The 25,458-nt window shown below is 43.0% G+C and overlaps 2 protein-coding genes across 2 annotated transcripts in view; one reads left to right on the top strand and one right to left on the bottom strand.

Annotated features, from left to right (window-relative positions):
* xkr7b (XK, Kell blood group complex subunit-related family, member 7b) overlaps nt 1-25,458 on the top strand; it is a gene marked incomplete at its 3' end in the record, with an annotated part of 59,044 nt that overhangs the window by 20,907 nt on the left and 12,679 nt on the right. The window lies entirely within an intron of this gene.
* Nucleotides 22,664-24,955, bottom strand: LOC311053269 (RAD50-interacting protein 1-like; the record flags this gene model as incomplete). Its single annotated transcript, XM_084068729.1, has 1 exon — nt 22,664-24,955. The coding sequence occupies one exon, from the start codon at nt 24,953-24,955 to the stop codon at nt 22,664-22,666; it is 2,292 nt and encodes a 763-aa protein (XP_083924855.1).

Raw genomic sequence — 25,458 nt, forward strand, 5'->3', positions numbered from 1 at the left:
TCATTCACAATTTTGGAGAATAAGTGACTATTTCTTTGGTTTTTTGTTAGATCTTTATTTGCTCAGCATACACCAGGGTTTCCCAAAGTGGGTGCCGTGGCACCCTAGGGTGCCTTGATGCCTGTCCAGGGGTGATGAAGAATAATTTGATAATGTTTGGAATTCACCAACATCACTTCAGTAAGTTTAACCACTTAGATCCACTATATATATCAGCGTTGCATCATTTCGTTTAAAGTACTGAGAATTGGGAAATACTCCAGTAAAGTAAAAATACCTCAAAATTGTACTTAAGTACAGTACTTGAGTAAATGTACTTAGTTACTTTACACCAACGCCCTATAGAACCACAAACAGCAATTATTTGATCTGTTTTAATGTTTTAATGTTCATGTCCGGTGGCAGTATAGCACTTGGAAACCATAATACATTATGGCAGTCATGGCGAAACTTTAACCTGGTGTTTGCACTTCTGCATTTACAGCCTGTACATCAACATAAATCTTCACACTTTAAATATAAAATTATTAACTCAAAAGTACCTCTATCTTTTGTAATGTTCAATAAAAAGCCTTTTAATCCAATTGCTGGCCATTTTCTCCATATGTTTTCACCTGACCCTATGGGTTGAAAGGTGTACTGCACTCACGCAACATTACAACTCTCTGATAAAATGGCCACCAATCAGATTAAAATGCTTTTTATTAAACAATACGGAAGACACGGGTACTTTTAAGGGCCCGCACATAATTGTAACATCCGTGGCCATAGGGTCAGCACCTTTTTAAAACATTTGAACGTTTAGATAGATCATAAAACATTTGTTTTGTCAGATCTTTATTGACACTGACAGAGACATGAGTACGAACACGCGGAATGCGGAAGTAATCTGACGTGACGTCACGGGGTTGGAAAAGTTAAACAAATCTCTCGTTCTCAACAAACACTTATCGAAAAATGATCAACAAAATATGAAAATGCACAGAATATTTCCAGGTTTGTTTGGGTGGTGATGTGTGTTATGTTGCATTTAAACCACGTCTCTTAGCTCACGTTGTGTCAGTCCAATGTAGATAGATAGATAGATAGGTTTCATATCATGACACTTCAACCTGATGTTTGCACTTTTTCCATTTACGGCCCGTACATCTACATAAACGTCTAGATTTCAACTATAAAGTGCTTACCCCATGGCCACGGACGTTACAATTATGTACGATCCCTCAAAAAATACCCGTATATTCCGTGTTGTTCAATAAAAAGCATTTTAATCCGATTGGCTGCCATTTTCGTATAGAGTTATAATGTGCAATACACCTCCCAACCGATAGGATCGCATAGTTGAAAGCTGATGAAAAGACGGAGAAAATGGCCGTCGATCGGATTAAAAGGCTTTTTATTGAACAATACTGAAGATATGGGTACTCAAGCTGGAACGTACACCATTTTAACATCCATGGCCTTTAGTTAAGCACTTCATATTTGAAATCTGATCGTTTATGACCTGGACGTTAGCGTTGTAAATGGAGCAATCCCCACCACACCCACCACACCATGTTGAACGTTCCTTTGCACATGCGCAAACCACATAGTCCCGTTTGGACTTTTTAGGGCGTTAGGGAGAAATAACCAGGACTATATTTATGCTAAATAGTAAAGAAAAAGCCTTGTGATGAATTGCTGTAGCAGTAAAATAGAAACATCAACAGAATGAAGTGGTATAAGTGAAATTAAACTTATTTGAAATTAAACAATGAATTGACTTCATGTGCTAATGCAATGGTTCTCAAACTTTTTCGTGCCAAGGACCCCCAAATAGACACTTATTAGACCGCGGACCCCCATTTGAAATGATAAGCCAGGGACCCCCATAAGAGAAGATTTTTACGGCTCTCTAGCAGTGATTTCAACCATTTTAATTTCAAGGACCCCCAGTTTGACATGCATTAGGCTACGGACCCCCATTTAATGGCATGTAGGTCTCTGGGACCCACTTTCATATTGTAAAATCAATGTTCATTTAACTCTGAGAGTGTACAAATGGAACCAAATGGACCTGTTAGGGTGCATTTGGTTACATTTGTACACTCTCAGAGTTACAGACCCATAAGGGTCCATTTGGTCCCTGTCCATCATTTAGCTGGGGACCCCCTGGAACCCCCTCAAGTACCCCTGGGGGTCCCCGGACCCCACTTTGAGACAATGTGCTAATGGTTATCAGCGGTAGGCCTGAAAGATGACGGTCATGGACATTCTTCAACCTGGTGTGATGAATTGCTCAATTTACAACTGTAACGTCTACACAAACGTACAGATTTCAAATATGAAGTGCTTACCTAAATGCCCAGGATGTTATACATGCCGACGTTTCAACATGAGTACCCATATCTTCCGTATTGTTGGATAAAAAGCATTTTAATCCGATCGTCGGCCATTTTCGCATAGAGTTATAATGTGCAATACACCTCCCAACCGATAGGATCGCATAGTTGAAAGCTGATGAAAAGACGGAGAAAATGGCCGTCGATCGGATTAAAAGGCTTTTTATTGAACAATACGGAAGATATGGGTACTCAAGCTGGAACGTACACAATTGTAACATCCGTGGCCTTTAGTTAAGCACTTCATATTTGAAATCTGATCGTTTATGTTAGCGTTGTAAATGGAGCAATCCACCACACCCCTCCCTTACCAAACTTAACAAATAAACTGATTTTTATCATTTAATAATGAATAAACACGATGGCCCAAATTACATTATCAATATCATTAAATAATTAATAATTAAACACAATGGCAACGCAATTTCGGTCAGCAAAAAATAAATTAAAGAATGAATAAATAAATACATTATAAAAAAAAAATCATATAAATTCACTGAAGGACGGGAAAATAAAAAATAAATTATAAATGTGACAATATGAATGTTATATAATCAAAATGCATTTAAAACCACCGCAATATTAGCCCATGTTGCCATGGCAACCTCTCAATACCATTAAATGGGACTTCTGCAGTAATTTTTGTAACCCGAGTCTGAAAGAGGTGGGCGGGGTGTCCGAGAGAACAGCCAATGGAGAAGACTTTCCATTAAATGGGGTTTTAGGAGTAATTTCGGTAACCTGGGTGAGCGGGGTTGCAGAGATTGTACAATTCCACCCCATAGAATGGGAACATTTGGAGCAATTCCTTTCCATTGAATGGGGTGATTCATAGTAGATCGGGTGGCCCACGAATGTCCCTCTAGTCTCTTCCAGTTGAGTGCATGGTGGATTGGTCAGCAACCGCCGTGTCAGCCCTTGATATCAGTTATCACCCTTTGATCCTTTGATCATCCCCCTCACCCAGGGCAAATAACGGCTGGGTATTTGATAAGTAAGCGATAGTGTCGTTTTGATGTGGAACAATAACAGATGAGGCGGAGATGAGTCTGTTATTTTCCTATGTCAGTATACCTCTGCATTATGATGCTTACTGTATACCATGGACACTTGCAGTAGCCAAAGAAGGCTTTGTTTCAATTTTATCATTCCCAATTTGCATTGTCCCCGACTCTCGTGGTCTCTGTGTAGGCTGGTGCCCGGTCTAGTGTTCATAATACACACCCAGCGTACATGTGAGCAAAATATTATTCTCCCCAGTGCAACATACATATGTACACAATCAAGGTCAAAATTACTGTAATGTTAACCATGCGACAGGGTGTTTTTTGTTCTGAATTTAGTTTCCAGTTTCTTAGTTTCTAAAACTCCCATATTCAAATAAGTGAATTGATCAAATGGTTATTTCTTATATTCTTTGTTGTGGTTTCTTTGTCTGCCTCTCCAATGTGTTGAAATGATCTCTAAAACTACCTGTACTGTTGGCTGTCGGCCTGTTCCCTCTGTGCTTCACTGGTGCATGTCATTAGTATGTAGGTGCACACATGTGTGTGCTCACACATATGTGAGTGTGTCTCAGCTCTGTAAAAACTCTCTGATCTTCTGGTACATTTGCCTTCTGTGTGTGTGTGTGTGTGTGTGTGTGTGTGTGTGTGTGTGTGTGTGTGTGTGTGTGTGTGTGTGTGTGTGTGTGTGTGTGTGTGTGTGTGTGTGTGTGTGTGTGTGTGTGTGTGTGGTGTGTGTGTGTGTGTGTGTGTGTGTGTGTGTGTGTGTGTGTGTGTGTGTGTGTGTGTGTGTGCGTGTGTGCGTGTGGGTGCGTTTAAAAAAGCCCCAGTGAATCCCACAGCCTCACCTAAACATAGTTCGGTTGTTGTTTGCCTGTTGTTCTGTGGCCATTTTCCTGGCTCTCTTGGCTCAACTTGCTTGGGTCTGAACAAAAAAATAAAAACAGCAAATGACCAAAGAAGGCTTTAGCAGACACTGCAGGGAGTGTTTCGATTGTTATCACCGTTTGTTTGACAGGCAGGTCAAAATTATATGAAAAGATATTTTCAGGGTAAAACAATACTAATCTGTTTTCATGTTTATTTTTGTCCAACTGGAATACATTTGGAAAACATACTGTACATGCAAAATTCATTCAATTCTCTCAATCCCCTTTCAGTTTCTCCCATTCTACCTCTCTCCTCCTTTGCAATGTTAGTGCGTTGCTCTACCCATTGAGCAACACCGGGAATGTAATAATAATTCTACCATAAATGAAATTTCTGTCCGGCCATCTGTCCGTCCATCTGTGTGTGCGTCTGTAGTTCATGTTATCACAAGAACCGTTTGGCCAACCAACTTCAAACTTGGCGCGTGGGACCTGCGTCGCTGAGGACCCGAGGGAGTGCTATAACCGGTGTTGAGTCGGTCATATACTGTAGGCGGCTGTCCAGAATCGCTGACCAGATCGATATGGCCATATATAGGCATATGTGGCCCTCATTTATCAACGCGGTGTAGACCAAATAATGGGCGTACGGCGAGATCACCGCAATTTTCGGCATTTATCAATATATCCTGACGTGGGCTTTATCCTACGGTACGCTGAGATCTCACGTCTGGTCGGGACCAGTTGTTGACGTTGGCTGCACCCGTTTATTCCATCCTAGACCTGCGGAGCAGCATTGTTTGACTGTCTGAGAGGCATTGGACACCTAATCCACTCATAAATCTGTATATCTACACTAATAAATAATCCCTGTGAAAATATAACATTTTATAAAGTAATTTAAACAAACTGCTTTAACAGTCATTCAGATAAGATTGTAGATCTGTCTGTATTGAAAATAGCAGATCTACAAGCTCACAAGCCAGCAACGCGTTGTGAGCTTGTAGATCTGCTATTTTCAAAATATACGGGCGCTTTCTGCGAGAGCACTCTTCTGCGCGAGCACCGGTCTAACAGGCGGCGCTGCTGTTATATTTTCATGGCCACCGGGAGATCAGACATTTAACCCATGGTCCAACACACACCAGCCTTCATTCATTAATGTTCTCTCCAGGCTATCTCTCATTAATGCGGAGCGGGACGGGACTCGCCCGTCCGACGGTCCGAGTCTCACTGGGAAATGGGAATAGCCTACATGAGGGCTTTATTTTAGTGTAACTCGAACGCGCACTGCTCGGTATGGGTTAAATACATTAATCTACAAAAGTATTCCATTCATGCCGATGTGATTGGTATCATAATATGTCATTCATGTAGGCTACAAGCCTACGTGACAATACGCTACGGGCGTGTGTGTGTGTGTGTGTGTGTGAGAGAGAGAGAGAGAGCGAGCGAGAGAGGCGTGTGCGTGTGCGTGTGCGGCGAGGCCAGCGGGGGGGGGGGGGCTGTTTCTTATTGGCTTTTCATGTCTTTGGTCGTATTCTGTTTCGTCTTCATGTCGTAAAATCGGGGCGTTTTGAGAATATTTATGGGGCGTGTTATTTAAATGACGCTCGTTTCAGCCGTGACATTTATCAACGCTGGGACCAAGTGTAAACTCGGATCAGCTGTGTAGGATGCGTTGATAAATGTGACTTCGACGTTGGTGTACGCCGAATATATGGAAAAATATACGGCGGTTGAAGTATATTTTCGATCCTAAGAGCGGGCATTTAATACCGGTTTCCTAAGAAAGAAGCTCCAAAGTATAGGAGTCCAGAGTCCAAGGATTTAGGTCAGACATCTTTTTATTTCAGCCTGACCGGGACGTCTGCCATTGTGGTCAGATCAGCAGTGCGCCCAGTCACATACAAAGCACAACATTTTATACACTGTTCACCTCCTGTCAACAAGGGGAGGGGTCAGGTAGTTTAAGCCCAACCCCTGATCCCTGTTCACCAATCACACACATACATGCATTCTAACACAGTTGTTGTCGGGCCGAGTCCCCGCCTACCTCACACATTTAGCAGTTATTACAGTGTAACAATCTGTCTTATTTCTAATTATCAAACTTTACTCTTACACAAAGTCTGGTATAGTAATTCTTGTCCAACATCTCTTCAGCTTTAAAATGATTCCACACATTTTATATTTCCTGGTTGCAAACAATAGTTTAGAAAGAATACATCAATAAAGGCAGCATTTACCCCAGACTGAATCTTTTCCTCAGATGACATTTCTCTTGGTTAACAACACGTCATAGTTATTCAACTTTATTCATTTCAACTATAGCATATGTTTTCACACTGTGTTACTTACTACAAAATAAGCTTTTACCAAGAAATAACAATCTGACTCCAACTTCATCTCTGTCCCATGTCCTAGAGACAGAGGGAATTAACAGATGTTCCCCTTTGACCATCACCCTTGCATAAGGATAATAGCCCTGAAATCAACCTCCTGATTAACAAAAGAACTTGGCTCTATGACTTGTTTTGAGTTCACACTCAAAGCTGGGTTCTGCTGTTGCAGAACAAAGACCAGGATCCTCAGGGTGTGACTGCTTTAATCAGACTTCAAATCTCTTCCTGCCCAGACCCCCACTCACCTGGGCTTCGAAACTTAAACAATGGCCAAGAACTTTTAAAGTGCTTGGGAATGCAAATTGATGATCACATCCCCCCAGATGGCACAAACAACTGTAGAACTCCCAGTGTTTACCCATTTAGATGGAATATTGTGGTTATATCATGTTGCCATGTTTGAAACGATACCACATTCCCCTCTTGGGAGACTTCACAACGTCTCCCACAAAGGAACTTTCAAACCTGTGAAATAATACAACTCCGGGTTAAAGTCTCCTCCAGCCATCTGTCCAACCTAAGAAGAATCAACACTTAACAACCTGCCTATGTATGCCACTGGACCTGTAAAACAATCGTCATTTGGTTACTGATCAAAACACATCGTATAGCATCCTGTAACAAAAGTGTCCTTTAGTGTCCACGCGCGCAGAAATGATTTTCTGTTTTTCTTTTTTCGCCTAAGCTAACAACGCAATTGCTGGATTGTTCTTCTTTGAATGTCCATGTTTGCACCTGGCAAATCCTCAGTTCATTGAATCAGAAACTGTTCACAGCTTGAGACAGGGGAAAGAATGGGGTTTTGTGGAAATGATGAAGGGTGAGGGTGTAGTGTCATTTTCCAATGACACCTGATGGGGCATGAGTCAGAGGAAAGTGTGGTACGGAATTGATAGGGGGTGGGGGCGTAGTATCACTATTCAAATGTTGGCAACTAGTGCTGCTTCTCTATTATGGCGTCGATAAAAAGGCATATCAAAACATGCACGGGCTTCCAGGGGTCCACTCTCCATGAGAGAGCATACGACTTTCACCTGGACACAGCAACTTGGTTGAATCTCCAAGGCCTGCAGATCTGGATTCTGGACCATCTAGCCGTCCGCTTGACGTCTGTGGCTCTATCCTTCTGCCGTCCTGTAGTGTTGTAGTTCGAAGAGTAGTTAGCAGCCATCTGGTTGAAGATTCACACCGGCTCCTGGTTGGTTGAGCTGCTCCTAGTTTCCTTGAAATCTGCTGTCATCCGGGACCTGTCTGTTCTCCTGCTGTCCTGTAGCGATGCGTTAGATGAGCCAATGCTGATGAGTAGACCGACGGCCTGGCGATCGATGCTCCTTTCCCCGCTGATGCCATGTGACCTTTCCACCGACTCCATCTTGCAGCCCTGGACACCATCCACTCAGCCATGATCCCCTCTGGATTATCAGCCATCTGTGTCTCCAAGTTCCTCCAGCTTCTCCAACTCCATTCCTGACAGGAAAATACTCGGCAAAAACTTTCCCTAGACTTTTCCTAATAAATCAAACATGTTTCCAAACAGATAATACATTTTAACTAGGTCTTAGCCTATTGATTCCTACATAAATTACTCTATCTAAATTTTTCATTACAATCAAACTTTTTCAATTTTTCCCTCCTTTGTATGTTTTTCAGAACACTAATTCAAAATTTATACTACAGTACTCTCTGTACAAACATCCCCTCTTGGTCCTAAATTTAGTAATAACAGAACTTTTACTCTCAATATTTTCAAAATGTGTACTCTCCTTAAAGCCTAATAAATCTATTTTACTTAAATACAGATCAGTGTTGGTGATGTTTTGCCACCAGGGTGCAAAGCCGTTTAAACAAATGGAACGAAGACCCCCCTAACTATCTGTCAATTTCTATCTAATCTGTCTACCTTATTCCTATCATGGCGTCTCGAGCATGAGGATAAACTCCCCTCCAGCCACCTATTTGTGACCCTCAAGGTTCTGCCAAAACTATACTAATTATTAGGTCTGCACCAGAAAAAAGACTTCTTCCACCCCTGGTAACTCACATCAACCAACACTTACCTTAAAACTGCGTCAGATTCCCTTTCTTTCCCTGGTTCCTAACAAAAACAAACAAACAAACAAAATGTGGTAATTTCAAAGCAGACACAGACATCTCCTATTAAATGCTTGGATTTTGTATATTGTTCTGTTACCTTATATAAACGAATTTCAGCCTATTTTTAGCCCCAGTGGTGAACCACTGAATTAAGTATTTAGTTCACTTATCGAAACTCTAAATATTATACTCGATCTGTGAGATTAAAAAGGATAGTGATCCAGACCGGGAACTGTCTATACGCTGTCACTCAATCTAAGGCAAATTTTACAGTTACACTTTAGCACAAAAGAGAAAAGTCTATGTCCTTTTAAAAACCTGAACAAAAAAGTGTAGTCCCTTCTCTTGGCCCTCAAAGGCCGCCAATGACTCTGTCCTAAGATCTCCTATTTAATAAACTAAAATCTAATTCACTTTAGCAAAATAAGAATCACAAATATCTCCCTGTTGCAGTAGTTCAGGTGTTTTTTGGAATGAACCCCCAAACTCCTGCAATCAGAAAGCCAGTGAAACTTCTACTTTATGGTTCCTCCATTTTAACCTTCAATTATATCCAAATCATAATTTTAAATCAACACTGTCTATGTACTTATTCACGGCTGAGTCAATTAAATAAAGTGTATCTTTTTAGTCGAAGCACACATGCTAGCTATATCACATGTCCCTCAATATTCAAAGTAACACCAACAGATCCTAATGTGGCCATGTTATGCTTTTCCAATCCGTGTTCAAACCTTGGTGTTCTCAGAAAAACACAAGCAACCCTGTTTCTGGCCAGATAACAGGATCTTCCAAAGGCATGCATTCCCCTGGCTGCAGTCTCTCCGAAAACAGCCCTGATTTGACACAAAAGGACAACACACTCATAACAACATATTAGACCAGTTAAATAATTAAGCCGTCATAAATGAAGCACAAATCAAATCGAATCAATCCTATATAATAAAACCTTAGCTCTCAATATTTAAATATCTTCACACGAACATCTACAAATCTATTGTTGATCAAATTTAACCTTTGCTCTTATTATTTCTTTACTGTAACATTCCAATTTTCATTTCCAATTTTCACTTCTTACTGTCCTATTTTGTAGATTACTTTAACAGTTCAAAGATTATTTTCACTATCGTTTAGACTAAATCGTTATGTCTCTGTTCATCAGTTAAATATTTAAACAATCATTTCATCTCACCCCTCTACAACACTCTTTGCAAAAGATATGTTGTACAAAAATGAAATCCACCAATCTATCTCAAAAACAACACCGGATCCAAGCTGCTCCAAACACCGAAAAACTCTCAACATCCAGTCCAACAAAAAATAAAAATAAAACTTCCTCCACAAGACACAAAATGCGCCGCTCGCCGGCACACACACACACACACACAAGACCAGTCATACAACGTCAAAACACAAAATCACACTCACATCTTACTCACAGACCACTCATCAAGAATTCACGCACGAGACAAACACATACACAGAATCACGCTCACATCGTCATTGTCCAGTCCAAGAAAAAATTGCACTACCACGAAAGTGATAATTTAAAAAAGCAGTACGCAGCCGAAAAGCCACAAAGTAACCTCAAAGTAAGAGTGATCACACGCTTCTTGCGTCCAGCGCGCGCAGCCTCTGATCATCTAAATCTCCTCCTTGTACCTCCAACACACATAACCACAGACATGCCACTCGCCCCTACAACAAAGAGTCAACACATACTTTAACAAGACCAACATTAAACGAACAGGAGAAACTCCCAAATAACCTTACCACGAATGTGATAATTAAGATATCATTACACAGCCGAAAACCCATGACCCCACAAAGACGTTTTCATCTCCAAGCAGACCGAAAAGCCTACATAATTAAGTCCATCCATAAACCTGGAAGTAGCCGCTTGCAAAACGGTCACAAAGAAAGTCGCATTACGAACGTAACACATAAAAAATTCAACCCCAAAAAAAACTCCCATGCGATCACAAAATAAACAATGCCTTGTACCTAAATGTATCTCTTTTCTCCCTACACGGTAGAACATTACAAAATACATACTCATAGGAAGAAACCATATTCTGCTATACTACTCAACGATTTGATTCGACTAATTGTTAGACTTATGCCGATAGTAATTTTCATAATTACAAGTATTTTGCAATGTTCCCAAGATATCTACAAGGCTTACTCATCATCTTCTTATACACATATCATCACGTTACAAAAAATAGAACACCTCCACGCAAGAGCGTCTGAGCCTGCCCTGGACCCCTTACCAAAGTAACTGAGTCCCAAAAACAATGCCTTTACAAAAATAGAACACCTCCACGCATGAGCGTCTGAGCCTGTCCTGGACCCCTTACCAAAGTAACTGAGTCCCAAAAACTTCTTACGTGCGTGCGTGCGTGCGTGCGTTCACGTTCCTATGTACATTATTCAAAGTCCTGTACTTCAAACGTATTTACAGTGCATTCAACTCTCAAAAACGACCATTGCAAGCTCTCCTTCCCCTCACAGCTCATCGATTTTGGAAGGCGAATTGATATTGTTCTAAATGTCATTGTATTATAATGCAACCTATTATCGTTGAGTACTGAACCGAGTTGAAATAAACTTCTTTTTGACTTCACTGCCTTTTAGCTCACTGATCAAACGGTTCTGTAATATGAATGGATTCCTATATAAAATATGTAAGCATTTAACACTCCTGTGAAAGGTCCCAAAGACGAGTAAAATGAGCTTTCTGACCAGGCTAATCATCTCCCCCTCTGCAAATATTCAGTCAATTTCTTGTACTTAACATCTTGCAAATATATCAGAATATATTTACTATTAACTGACTTGCAATTGACTGAAGACTTCAAGAAAATCAAGATAAATAAGCCATTGTCTTTCATTCCCAGGTTATTCGAATCTGAAACACTTCAAGGGGCGCCAAAACCTCCACACACACTAATATTGTTTTTGCCAAAATCAATTCGAAAGAAGCTCTCCTACTCTTGCTCACCCGTCAAACGATTCTGGGAAAATGAAGGCCTATATATCGCTATAAGGTATAATTTAGAACAATTTTAGCTCCAAGGCCTTTACCGGCTCAAGAGGCATTTTTGTGCCACAAAGCACACTTACCTTGGGCCCTGGATTCACCCCCCAAAAAAAACCTTCTCCAGAAAACCAGCCCATCGCCCTTAAAATCAAAAATAAAACCACAAAAAAATCAGGTCCTTCTCGCATACCCCGTCCTCCATAAAAGAAGGAAAGAATATTAAGACGACTGCCGACAAACGCCATTATGAAGTATATTTTCGATCCTAAGAGCGGGCATTTAATACCGGTTTCCTAAGAAAGAAGCTCCAAAGTATAGGAGTCCAGAGTCCAAGGATTTAGGTCAGACATCTTTTTATTTCAGCCTGACCGGGACGTCTGCCATTGTGGTCAGATCAGCAGTGCGCCCAGTCACATACAAAGCACAACATTTTATACACTGTTCACCTCCTGTCAACAAGGGGAGGGGTCAGGTAGTTTAAGCCCAACCCCTGATCCCTGTTCACCAATCACACACATACATGCATTCTAACACAGTTGTTGTCGGGCCGAGTCCCCGCCTACCTCACACATTTAGCAGTTATTACAGTGTAACAATCTGTCTTATTTCTAATTATCAAACTTTACTCTTACACAAAGTCTGGTATAGTAATTCTTGTCCAACATCTCTTCAGCTTTAAAATGATTCCACACATTTTATATTTCCTGGTTGCAAACAATAGTTTAGAAAGAATACATCAATAAAGGCAGCATTTACCCCAGACTGAATCTTTTCCTCAGATGACATTTCTCTTGGTTAACAACACGTCATAGTTATTCAACTTTATTCATTTCAACTATAGCATATGTTTTCACACTGTGTTACTTACTACAAAATAAGCTTTTACCAAGAAATAACAATCTGACTCCAACTTCATCTCTGTCCCATGTCCTAGAGACAGAGGGAATTAACAGATGTTCCCCTTTGACCATCACCCTTGCATAAGGATAATAGCCCTGAAATCAACCTCCTGATTAACAAAAGAACTTGGCTCTATGACTTGTTTTGAGTTCACACTCAAAGCTGGGTTCTGCTGTTGCAGAACAAAGACCAGGATCCTCAGGGTGTGACTGCTTTAATCAGACTTCAAATCTCTTCCTGCCCAGACCCCCACTCACCTGGGCTTCGAAACTTAAACAATGGCCAAGAACTTTTAAAGTGCTTGGGAATGCAAATTGATGATCACATCCCCCCAGATGGCACAAACAACTGTAGAACTCCCAGTGTTTACCCATTTAGATGGAATATTGTGGTTATATCATGTTGCCATGTTTGAAACGATACCACACGGTTTATACGCTGCGTTGATACATGAGGGCCATATGGAGTGCCAGTTGTCCAGAACCACCCATCCGACCGCTTTGCCCATATATGGGAATGGCCATATATGGGACAGACGACATCAAACTCGGCGTGTGCATCGGCGAGTATCGATAAACCACAAATCCCCATGTATGGAGAATGCTGATGTCATCAATATGATGTCATAGACTGGCCTAAACTCCATATTTGGGTATGCCTGACTTAAAAAGACACAGACAGATAGACAGACAGTCGGTTACAGCAGGTATTGCATAACTGAGTGGGGCATGCCTTACTTGCATACTTGCATCGTTCCCAAGTAGGCCAGTGCCCAACAGCACCAGTCTAGTAACAATAACATTAATAAACAACTTTATTTGTATAGCACTTCTGAAATGGAGCATTACAAAGTGCTACACACAAAGAGCATATATACATGTAAACAACAGAAGACAGATAAAACCATGGTGAATACATTTAAATAGGATTAAGCATTAAAAGCAACGTTGTAGAAATGTGTTTTAAGAAGGGATTTAAAAAGGCAATGATTCAGGGAGTCCGATTTAATTTGCTCATAGGAGGAGAGCAGTTCACACAGAGCTAGACCAGACCTGGTCTTGAACATGATGAGTAAGAATTTTAAATCAATTCTAAAAGAGATTGCTAGGCCAGTGAAGGGATGCTGAAGAAATGTGGTAATTTTTGGGCAGACAGTTGCGAGCCGGGCTGCTGCTTGGAGGATACTTTTGGGTACGACAGGTGTCTTGGAAATCAACCCCTAATGCTGACACCATCAGTGCTTTGCTTTACCCTTAGAGCTCCACAGGGAATGTTCAATGTTCAGGTGTTCAAACCGTCGCCCCACCACCAACATCCTCTCTCTTCACTGTAAAGCTTGTTATATTTAGTCCTATGACGGTGTCCTGTGCCATAAATACTACAAGCCACAACGCGCCGTGTCCTCACTAAGAAAAGGGCAATGGGAAAAACAATTCTCTGTATTTTTTTTATCTATAAGTTATAATATATCAAAAATACATTTACAAATACAACAAACTAAACATAGTCAAAATAAAGTGCAAACCTGTACAAATAAGTCAGACTTGCTCATCTGACTGGTGGTGCAACAGCACAAATGTGTTTGGGCATCAGATCCACTTCATTTCTTCCCCAGATAGCGAAGTCTAGCACAGTTCTCAAAATAACCAAATGTACCCTTAAATGTGTGTAACTGTGAGAGTGTATAAAGGTAACCAAATGCACCCGTCACGGTCCATTTGGTTATATATTTATACACTCTCAGAGCTATGGGGGTCCGTGGTCTAATGCATACCAAACTAAGGGTCCTTGAAATTAAAAAGTTTCATAGGCTATTCCATTTTCTAAACATGGTAGTATTTTGTGAAAATTATGTGTTGTAACAGTGGGCAATATTTTTATTGTGTTGCTTCAAGTTTCTATTGAGTTGACAGCTGACTGAAAGGTGACAGTGGGGGTGTGAATAGAGGAGTCGTTAGGGGTTGAATTAATTAGCTATTAATGCCCATTATCAGGCTTTGAGGGGGCCTAAAAGTGTGAAATCTTTAGAAGCCGTTTTTTTCTGCTTTGACTATTCTGGCTTAACAAGCTTCAAATGAGCATATTCAAATATTTTCCGATTTCATTGAGTGACACTTTAATTTGAAAGCTTAGATTCTGTACTTTATTAATCGGTAAAAAGCCCCCATGTGCCCCAAAGCACTGTACTCGGTCACAAATGTACCCTACCAAATGGTGCACTACATGAAAGCGTTAGGTAGAGTAAGGTTTTAATCAGGCGTTTTATACCTTAAGGCGCTAATATTTGAACATCTCTCAAACAGCTTTAATAAACCCCACCTCTGCTTTTTATTTCACTTCCATTAAAAATATAATACATTTTATGCGTACAGATCCACAATGAAATAAGGCCTTTTGTACTCCATACTGTTGGTTGATTCCTAACATTGCTGCCAAGGCATTTTCTCTGGTGTCTCTCATTGTAATTCACTCCTTAAAATTTAAAGCACCTCGAGCATATAATAAAACAGCATTTTACAACTGCATGAATAAGGCTATTCATAGTCTATTCATTCATTGTACAATTTGCTGCCCCATTGCAGCTTTAAAAGGCATTATTACACATTTGCACACAGTCATACAGTACCTAGATTTGGAACAGTGTTTCTTTTTTTGTATAACCTTTATTTATTTATCTTGTACAGGGCTGTAGTTACATTTAAAGTGTTCATATATTCACAGCTAAGCTGCACTGCAGAGTATATCGCTGCTGTCCGGCAGAAACCTTGTATCTCCATATTTCAACTTTTCATGTTTCATAAACGAATGCCCTACTTCGTCATACTACATTCCGATGCGCTGTGAGCTTGTAGATCTGCTGTTTTGTATACATGTTTTAAGTGAAAGTGAAAGTGGTTTAAGTGTGTCTGCGGGTTTTTATAAATATTGAACCAATGAAAAGTATTAACAAGAGCTTGTGACAAAAGAATTACCACGTTGGATCCATTGGAACAGGTTCTATTCTTCATCTGTTTTGGACATAGGAGGTTTCCACCCCGACAGCAATGATATGTCATTTCTATCTGTGTGGCATGTTTCATGTGTTCATATACGGTATAGTCACGATTTGTACTTTTGGTTGGTTAATCATGTTTTCTTTCGGGTGTGTACACACTACAGTACAATCCTCAGTGCTCATTTATCCATTTGTAACCAATGCCTATACGGGTCCATTTGGTTCCATTTGTCCACTCTGTCTGCATTAAATGAACACCGAGGATTTTACGGTGTATTCAAAGGTCTCACGTGTATTTACATAATGAGGTCATGTCTTCTTACCCCAGTTATCATAGTCTATTATGGACTACAGCTGTGGTTCTCAAAGTGGGGTCGAGGGACCCTCGGGGTTCCTTGAGGGGGTTCCACTTGGACCCTTGCAAGTCAGTAACTGAGGATGTTCAAACGGAACCAAATGGACCCTTACGGGTCCATTTGGTTCCGTTTGTACATTCTCAGAGTTACGGGGGGACCTTGAAATTAAAACTGGACTACAGCCATAATGGGATGACTGAACTGAAGTCTGTTTGACACGCACAACACCAGCACATTGTACATGTGTCATGTCGGTGATTAACATGTCTCTCTCCCATCCTTAAACCCTTCTCACTCTTCAGCTCTCTCGCTCTCTTGTACTTTCTCTCTCTCTCTGTGCTTCCCCTTTGTTTTCACCTTGTTGTCATCTAATCAGAGAGAGAGAGAGAGAGAGAGAGAGAGAGAGAGAGAGAGAGAGAGAAAGAGAGGGTGACAGAAAGAGAGGGTGAGTAGGAGGGAGCAAGCAAGAGAAAGCACTTGTCATAAAGTGACAGAAAAATGTGTGCTTTTGTTCAGAAGTTGTCGTGACAGGCTGTGTGTGTGTGTGTGTGTGTGTGTGTGTGTGTGTGTGTGTGTGTGTGTGTGTGTGTGTGTGCGTGTGCGTGTGCGTGTGCGTGTGTGTGTGTGCGTGTGCGCGCGCGCGCGTGCGTGCGTGCGTGTGTGTGCAACTTTGTCAAACAGGCCAGATCTAGGCTACACACACACACACACACACACACACACACACACACACACACACACACACACACACACACCTGTGTATTACTAGCTCCATTTATTCCCTCACCACTACAGTACATACTATTACTATATCTGTAATCACTAATACATTACTATATTAATTTTTAAAGGAACACCGTAACTCTCAACCTAACATTAACCTGACCGTAACTCGCAACCTAACATTAACCTGACCGTAACTCTCAACCTACTGTAACAACAACCTGACTGCAACTCTCAACCTAACATTAACCTGACTGTAACTCTCAACCTAACATTAACCTGACTGTAACTCTCAACCTAACATTAACCTGACTGTAACTCTCAACCTAACATTAACCTGACTGTAACTCTCAACCTAACATTAACCTGACTGTAACTCTCAACCTAACATTAACCTGACTGTAACTCTCAACCCAACATTAACCTGACTGTAACTCTCAACCCAACATTAACCTGACTGTAACTCTCTACCTAATATTAACCTGACTGTAATGCTCAACCAAAAATTGGAAAACTGATTGTAACTCTCAACCTAACATTAACCACTTATTATATATTAACCCTACTTAGTAAAACGGCCCTGTTTTGGCTTTTTACTTGGTCTGCTCTTGTTCGCCAGGCAAATGTTCCCCCTGAATAGGGAATGCTAGGGTTTTTAGTGGTTAATCTGACCTTACTGCACTGTATCTCAACCAGACGTTAACCTATAGCTCTGACTTGATCAATTCACACCTTTAATGAAGGCAGGCACATTCATTTTGCTCTTCTTAACTGTACGGTAAATGAACAGAAGATGAATTGAACGAGAGGAGGTCACAGAGAAAGAAAGATTGCCTTTGAGAATGAGATAATAAAAGGAACGGAAAGAGTGACAGAGACAGATGAAGAAATGTTTGTTGGACAGAGGAAAGTGTGTGTGTGTGTGTGTGTGTGTGTGTGTGTGTGTGTGTGTGTGTGTGTGTGTGTGTGTGTGTGTGTGTGTGTGTGTGTGTGTGTGTGTGTGTGTGTGTGTGTGTGTGTGTGTGTGTGTGCTTCAGTCAGTGACATTTACTCAGAATAGAACCTCTGGCTACATATAGCCTACTATAGATGAATCTAGATACAGTGCACACACATACAGTACATGTTCATATATAGTACACACACACACACACACACACACACACACACACACACACACACACACACACACACACACAGACTGCAATTCAAACGTCTATTAGTGGACATACAGACACACTCATAAACAAAGTGTGCAGGTCTTTAGCAGGCAGACATAAGATGGACACACTGAGGCAGTGTGTGTGCGTGCGTGCGTGCGTGCGTGCGTGCGTGCGTGCGTGCGTGCGTGCGCGCGCGCGTGAGATAGAGAGACATCATGTGACAAACAATGCCATATTTTTACTTTCCTGTCTATCTCACCTACAGTATCTCTATCGCGCTGGCATGTTGTGAAGAGCATCTTTGTCTCTCTTCTTCTATTTATTCCAGTCATAGCCTCTCTCTTTTTCCTGTCTCATTCTTTCTCAAAAAATGTCAAAATGACTAGCTCTTCTCCTCTCAAATTTAAAATCCTTCCATCCCTCCTTCCTCTGCTCCCCTCCCTTCCCCTCCCTGTGTCTCTCCATCGTTTTATCATCCTTTCATGTCTGCTCCCCAAAATTATGTGTGTGTGTGTGTGTGTGTGTGTGTGTGTGTGTGTGTGTGTGTGTGTGTGTGTGTGTGTGTGTGTGTGTGTGTGTGTGTGTGTGTGTGTGTGTGTGTGTGTGTGTGTGTGTAATTCAAATTTGATGCAGATCAAACGTTCATGATTTGTGCCATTTTTTACAAAACGGCCCCTCCCGCAAATTCTTGCAAAATTGCAAGGCTCAGTTTACCAATCAGCCATCGGACCAACAGACCTGAACTGGTGAAAAAGGAGTTCACACAGATGACACAGTTTCACGCTAATTGCTCAGAAATCCTGGGTTTAAATGTTTTTCAAACTGCTCAATATGGCGGAAAATGTAAGGGCGGAGCTTACTGGTCAAAGTGATAGATGCGTTCCTCATGAGTCAAGGCACATGTGTAAGCAAGTTTCACGGCTGTCGGCCAAACGAGGCATGACTTTTGCCTGTTTAAAGTTTGCCCTTAAATGGTTTTGAGTTTCGGGCCTTGGCCGTTTGGCATAGTCCTCTACCATATTGCAGAGTTTCGTAAAAAGCGTATGCACGGTTAGGCCCGAACTGCAAAAACGGCGGAAGAACAAGAAAGCCAAGGAATGCAATAAGGATTCGAGCCTGATAGGCCTCGAACCCTTAATGAATATACATCAGATCTGAGGTGAATGAACAAGGAGGAGAGGCAAAGGATACCAGGAATCCCATATGCAATATGCTACAGAGCAATGCCAACCTTGATATTATGATGATGTTGATGAAATACTGTGACTTAACTTTCTATTTGGATTAGAACGTTTCTGCATTGGTTGGTGACAATGTGAATAATGGCGTTTGTGTGTGTGTGTGTGTGTGTGTGTGTGTGTGTGTGTGTGTGTGTGTGTGTGTGTGTGTGTGTGTGTGTGTGTGTGTGTGTGTGTGCGTGCGTGCGTGCGTGCGTGCGTGCGTGCGTGCGTGCGTGCGTGCGTGCGTGCGTGCGCGCGTGCGTGCGTGCGTGCGTGGGTGCATGCGTGCGTGCGTGCGTGCGTACACGTGCGTGTGTGTGTGCGTGCGTGTATGCATGCATGCTTGTGTGTGTAATGTGAGGTTGTAGCAGGTAGTGAAGGTGCGAGGTGAATGATGATTGGTTTGAGATGTCTATCTTTGATGAAATATAGGCCAGTATCCATGGCGACTATCTCAAAGAGAATGACATTTATGTGGTGCTTAAAGCACTGCATGCAAAGGGAGGTGTGTGTGTGTGTGTGTGTGTGTGTGTGTGTGTGTGTGTGTGTGTGTGTGTGTGTGTGTGTGTGTGTGTGTGTGTGTGTGTGTGTGTGTGTGTGTGTGTGTGTGTGTGTGTGTGTGTGTGCGTGCGTGCGTGCGTGCGTGCGTGCGTGCGTGCGTGCGTGCGTGCGTGCGGGCGGGCGGGCGGGCGGGCGGGCGGGCGGGCGGGCGTGCGTGCATGTGCGTGCGCGCGGGCGTGTGCGTTTGTATGTGTACAGTAGGCTATATACTGTATATCTTTGCTGTCGGGTGGAGGTTATTATTTTTAAAAACCTTTTAAAATAGTGAAAATAGCCGATCAAGTTCACAACCCGTCGTGAGGCAGACTTTTTCTATACTTACACAACCAAACAAGCACCCATGTCCACCTGTCCCGTGTTCTCATTGGCTATAGCATTTCTCTGCTTTCAGTGCTGGTCACAGCACATTTCATATACGTACTGTATATATCTAGCATGGCAGCTGGGATCGCGTTCGGCTCGCGGACCATTCACATAGCGAGCAAAACCTCAGGGAGCGAACCCTGATTGTCTCCGATCTGGGGCTTTCTCGCGAGCACCAAAATATATCTGCGAGTGGATAATCGTGCTATTAAGATTGTGAACTTGGCATTAACCTGGATACTGCACATTTCATATTTCTGACTCACAATACTGGAAGGTTAAGCCTAAAATGTATTTGAAAACAAAATTAAGATTCCCTCTTGGGCTAGTGGTTAAAATGTTTGATTTTAGTGTCCCTTCCCGCGCGGGAGACCTGGGATTGGCACAATGGCACATTACTGGTGTTGCTAAAGATGATTGATATTTTGAATAGTTGGCCCACATTTTGCCGCCCTTGCAAAGTGACGCTCTATGCAATTGCCTAGTTCGCCTACATATACGCCCGGCAGTGGATATAGGAACAGTCTGTGTGGGTGCATGCAAGATACAGTGGGCTCTAGACTGGAACTGAGCTAGAAACTAGACTTTCCACACTGTATTGTGGGAAGTCCGGTAATGCGAGTATATAAGTATATATGTTCAATATCCAGGGGTGATTGGCAGATTAAGTTGAGGAGTAGAGAAGTCAAATATCTTCAAGGAACATGGATATCTTCATGTACACAGAGACAGTTTGTTTACCTCTAATGGCACGACATCACCCTGCCCCAAATAAATAAATACATAAATGGAACCTTCAAAGGTTCATTTGGAAACGCCACCAAATGTCAGAGCTCTAATAAATGGCATTAGAGCTAGCTAGTTTTAGGCTAGGTTCTAGGCCTGTTCTAGGCTAGGTTCACGCGCACACACACACACACACACAACACACACACACACACACACACACACACACACACACACACACACACACACACACACACACACACACACACACACACACACACACACACACACACACACACACACACACACACACACACACACACACACACAGAGCTCTCACTAACCCTTTGTCTCAATCCCTTGCCCTGGTTTTGTCTTCCCTGGTCTAATAAAGCTCTCTCCCGACTCCATCCATCCTCTCTTGCTCATCTCATCTACCTCACCCTTTACTTCTCACTCCTCTCTCAATCTCTTTTCCCCATCTCTCTCGCTCCCTCCCTCTCTCTTTGTCTTTTTCCAGTTCTGCTGAAGCCTAAATGATTCTATAAATGATGACTGATTAATGCAGGCACCAGCAGACTGTTCAGCTCTCTCGCATGTGTGCACATACGCACAGGCGCATGCGCATGCGCAAGTACGCACGCACGCACCGCGCGCGCATGCACGCACTCCACAAACTCAAATACAGTTCAAACCTCTCCTTCTGTGTCTTCTCTCCATTGTGTTTTTCTAACCCCATATATCCTCATCATCATCTCTTCTCTCATTCTCTCCTTTCCCCTTCTTGTCTCTAACCTCAATCTCTCCCATCCTCTCCTCTCTGTCCTTTTTTTTCTCTCACAGTGACAGCTCTGGAATTTTACATGTGCACACACAAACACAAACATGCACGCGCACAACAGCAGGATTTAGAGGATCAAACCTGACCCCTTGAGCTGAGCGATAACATCACCAACACACACACACACACACACACACACACACACACACACACACACACACACACACACACACACACACACACACACACACACACACACACACACACACACACACACACACACACAATGTTATGCAGGGTTTATATCTTTGCCAATTAAACACTTGAGCTCTCAGTGAGATCTTATCACATCAGTGACTCAACGACAATCAATGCTCATTCACCTCCAACACAGAGACACTCACACACACACACACACACACACACACACACACACACACACACACACACACACACACACACACACACACACACACACACACACACAAAGATGCACACTCTCACGCAACATATCCTCATACAACGGTTCATTTGATATCTTACAAAAAGTAAGATAGCAAAAATGTTCATGCTTAAGCATAACAATTTCCAGTAACACAAGTGTTGATCAGTGTGCTTGCGCGAGCCCCTGCAGTTGATTTACATTGAAATTTTAATGTATTGCTGGTTCTGTTGTCATAACAATTACATGAGAAATCATTACAAGTTCTTGAATTATAAGAAACATCATAATTCATAGTGTTTGCAATGTTGTCATCTAATAAAACCTGAACTTGAACTTGAATTTATTAACTGTTCTCTCTATGTAGAACAAATAAACAGTATGCGATGCCTCATGATCGGAAGCTTCATTTAGAAAAATATATTATAGTATATTTGCTCATTTGTAAGAAAAAAGCCTGAGAAAATACAAACAATTATAGGCTCCTGCTACATAGCTGAACTAAACACAGCACTAATTAAGCATGATAACCATTCAAACTTACAGGACCGGGTACAATAACGGCATTGCTCCCATGTGGATATCTGACATCATTTTGATGATGACATCTTCTCTATCTCTCGCATGCACATACCTCTCACTGTCCAGCCAACGATGGCCTGAGCTTGAGTAGACTAAGGACGTCACTGGGGGCCAGAAGGTAGACCCCCAGCTCGTTGAGTGCAGACTCTGGTGAAGGATTCTCCTCTCCTCCTCCCAGCAGGTCCCACAACAGGAGAGCCGAGCCAACGTTAAGACACAGAATTATGCAGGCCTCTTTGACATGTTTGAAGAAGTTCTCAGGTCGCTTGCTGTAGGGTCCAAAAAGAGGGAAGAGGTTCTTGGTCATGTCAAACTGGAGCTGGGCCGCCCCACCCTCATTGAAATTATTATAAAGGATGACTTCCTCATAGAGGAATGTGTCTATCTGGTTGGCCAGGTCCTGCCATGTGGTCTGGAACAGAGGGAGACACAGCAGCTGCTGCAGGTTCAATAGGTGGTCCCTCAGACAAAGCATCATGGGACATGCTGAGCTGGACATAGACATGGTGGCCTGGTCACACTGCGAGGGCAGGGACAACCACCTGACTTGACGGTAGGCCTGGGCCTTCTCCTTCACATCTCTCATCACAGCATCCGGGAGTCTGCCCATCATTTCCCCCTTCAGCCTCTCTAGTAGGACCAAGAGGTCCTCGAACAGCGAGCCCTCCAGGGAAGCCAGGCGGCCCACCTCCATCAACCCCAGACCACTCAGGATGCCCCTGCTGTCCTCCTCCTCGCCCAGGGAGACCGCAACTTGCTGAAGCTGGAGGAAAAACACATTGTCACCCCAGTCTGCCAGCACAGTGGCGATGTAGTTTGCAGCGTTGAGGACGGCACTGTAGCGTGCTCCCAGCGGGCATCTAGACTCTTCTTTCATCACCTGTGTGAGTCGGATACGGAAGTAGTCCACCAGGTCCCTCTGTAGTTCGAGGAACTTCAGCTGAGCACTAGGACACGGCAGTGAGCGGTAGCGCTCAGTAATGACCAACAGCAGAGTCATGAAGGTCTCAGCACAAGCTGGGGCCTTCAGCTCATCTAGCTCGTCCATGTCGCTGATGTTTCTGTACTGAGAGCTCCATGCTCCCTCAGCCAACAACATGGTGTCCACCTTCTCCATCGCCCTCTTCTTCTCAACAGTGAGCCATTTATGCAGCGTGGCCTCGTCTAGCAGGATGTGCAGGGCTCCTGGGAGAGTGGCAGGATAATTGTAGGTTCCCCTCAGCTCCTTCTCAAACTGCAGTATCTCGTCCACCAGGTGACAGAAGAGAGCGTCATCGTGCAGGAGTCTGGGGATGTCGCTGGCCAATTTCTCCTGGGCTAGGGAAAGCAGACCACGGCACAGCTCCACCCTGGCATTGCCGTTAGTTCCAGCCCGGTCCAAAATGGGCTGGATCTTCTCCATGAAGTCTGAGCTGTTCCCCATCCACCTCAAAACCTGGGTTAGGTACCACTCTGGCTTGTAGAGTGAGTTGGTCTGTCTGTTTCCAGTGAAGTGGTATCTGAACCTTTTGCTGAGTGGCAGCAGCATGATCTGGATGGGCAGGGAGAGGGGCGCAGTTCGGGGCATGCCTGGATGGGGCGCCGGCGCTTTCTCTAATATTACGTCATCAGAGGTCTGCAGGGACAAAAGCTGTCCAATCAGTAGGTCCAGCTGGCTGTTGATCTCCTGGACGTTGTCAGGATGTGCCATAGACTGGGTGGGAGTGGAGATGAAGGGCCAGTGAAGAAGAGTCAACACCTCTTTAAAATCACCTGCCAGTCTGTCTTTGACGATTCTATGCCAGAAGCGTAGCGTCTCTCTGAGGAAGACCTGTAGGTGAGTGCAGCCAGACTCCTTCAATCCCATGTCCAGACTGGACATGGTCCTTAGTGCCGTGATGGCCCCCCACACACTGTTTGTCATCAGATACTGTTGAATATTGTCACTGAGATCCTTTATGCGTTGTAGGCACTGCAGGTATTTCATGTGTCTGTCTATGGTGTCCACCTGGCCCAGCGTCTGACCAAGTCTGTCCACCCATGGTTGGGCCCCCTGTAAGTGCTGTTGTAGTGTATTAGAGAGAGTCCTCTCTTTCTGCAACAAGTCCTTCAATGATGCCATGACCTCCTCAGCTGCGGTTAAGGATGCAGACACCTTCAGGTACACAGGACTGGATTCTGTCAGCATGTGTTCTTCTAGCAACTTGTTCTCTGCAGTCAGTTTCTCCAAGACCTCCTCAACATTCTTTAATGACTTCACATCGTGGCCGACCTCCCTCTCTATGAATTCAACCACATAGTATTGGAGAGCCCTGTCTCTGTTTGCAGAATCTGAATCTTTGTTGTTTAATGCAAAGTTGTCCATCATCTTTTATTAATCTGTGGGAGAGCATGTTCTCTCATCCGGTTTTCGTCCATGTGGATCTTGGACTTTATGTGGCCAGTTTAGTCTGCGAGTGCTATGACATCAGACATCTCCAAATTTGGGCAAGGTTTCAGGCCGATCCGACCACCCTTTCCGTCCGTCTGTCCGTCTGTCTGTCTGTCTGTCTGTCTGTCTGTCCGTCCGTCCCAGGCATAACTCAGGCACTGCCTGATGTGGGTGGTGCAAATGACCAGGGGGTATGTGCCGTTTTGTTGAGAACCGTTCTCAATGGTTGTCGAGAACCGAAAAATCATGGATGTCTGTATCTGTCTGTCTACGGGTCTGAGGAGGATACACTGAATCTCTGCTATGCACCGGCTTCCCTGATTGGCCAACCCGACCCATCGGCTTCACGGATTGGCCGAGTTTTGCATCACATGTGTGGCCCTGAACCAATATAAGTCGTTCCGTGCACTATAGAACTATGGTCTGCCTCCCAATTATGC

This window comes from Gymnoscopelus microlampas (assembly GCF_963454915.1).
Source record: "Gymnoscopelus microlampas genome assembly, chromosome: 10".
Lineage (NCBI taxonomy): Eukaryota > Metazoa > Chordata > Actinopteri > Myctophiformes > Myctophidae > Gymnoscopelus > Gymnoscopelus microlampas.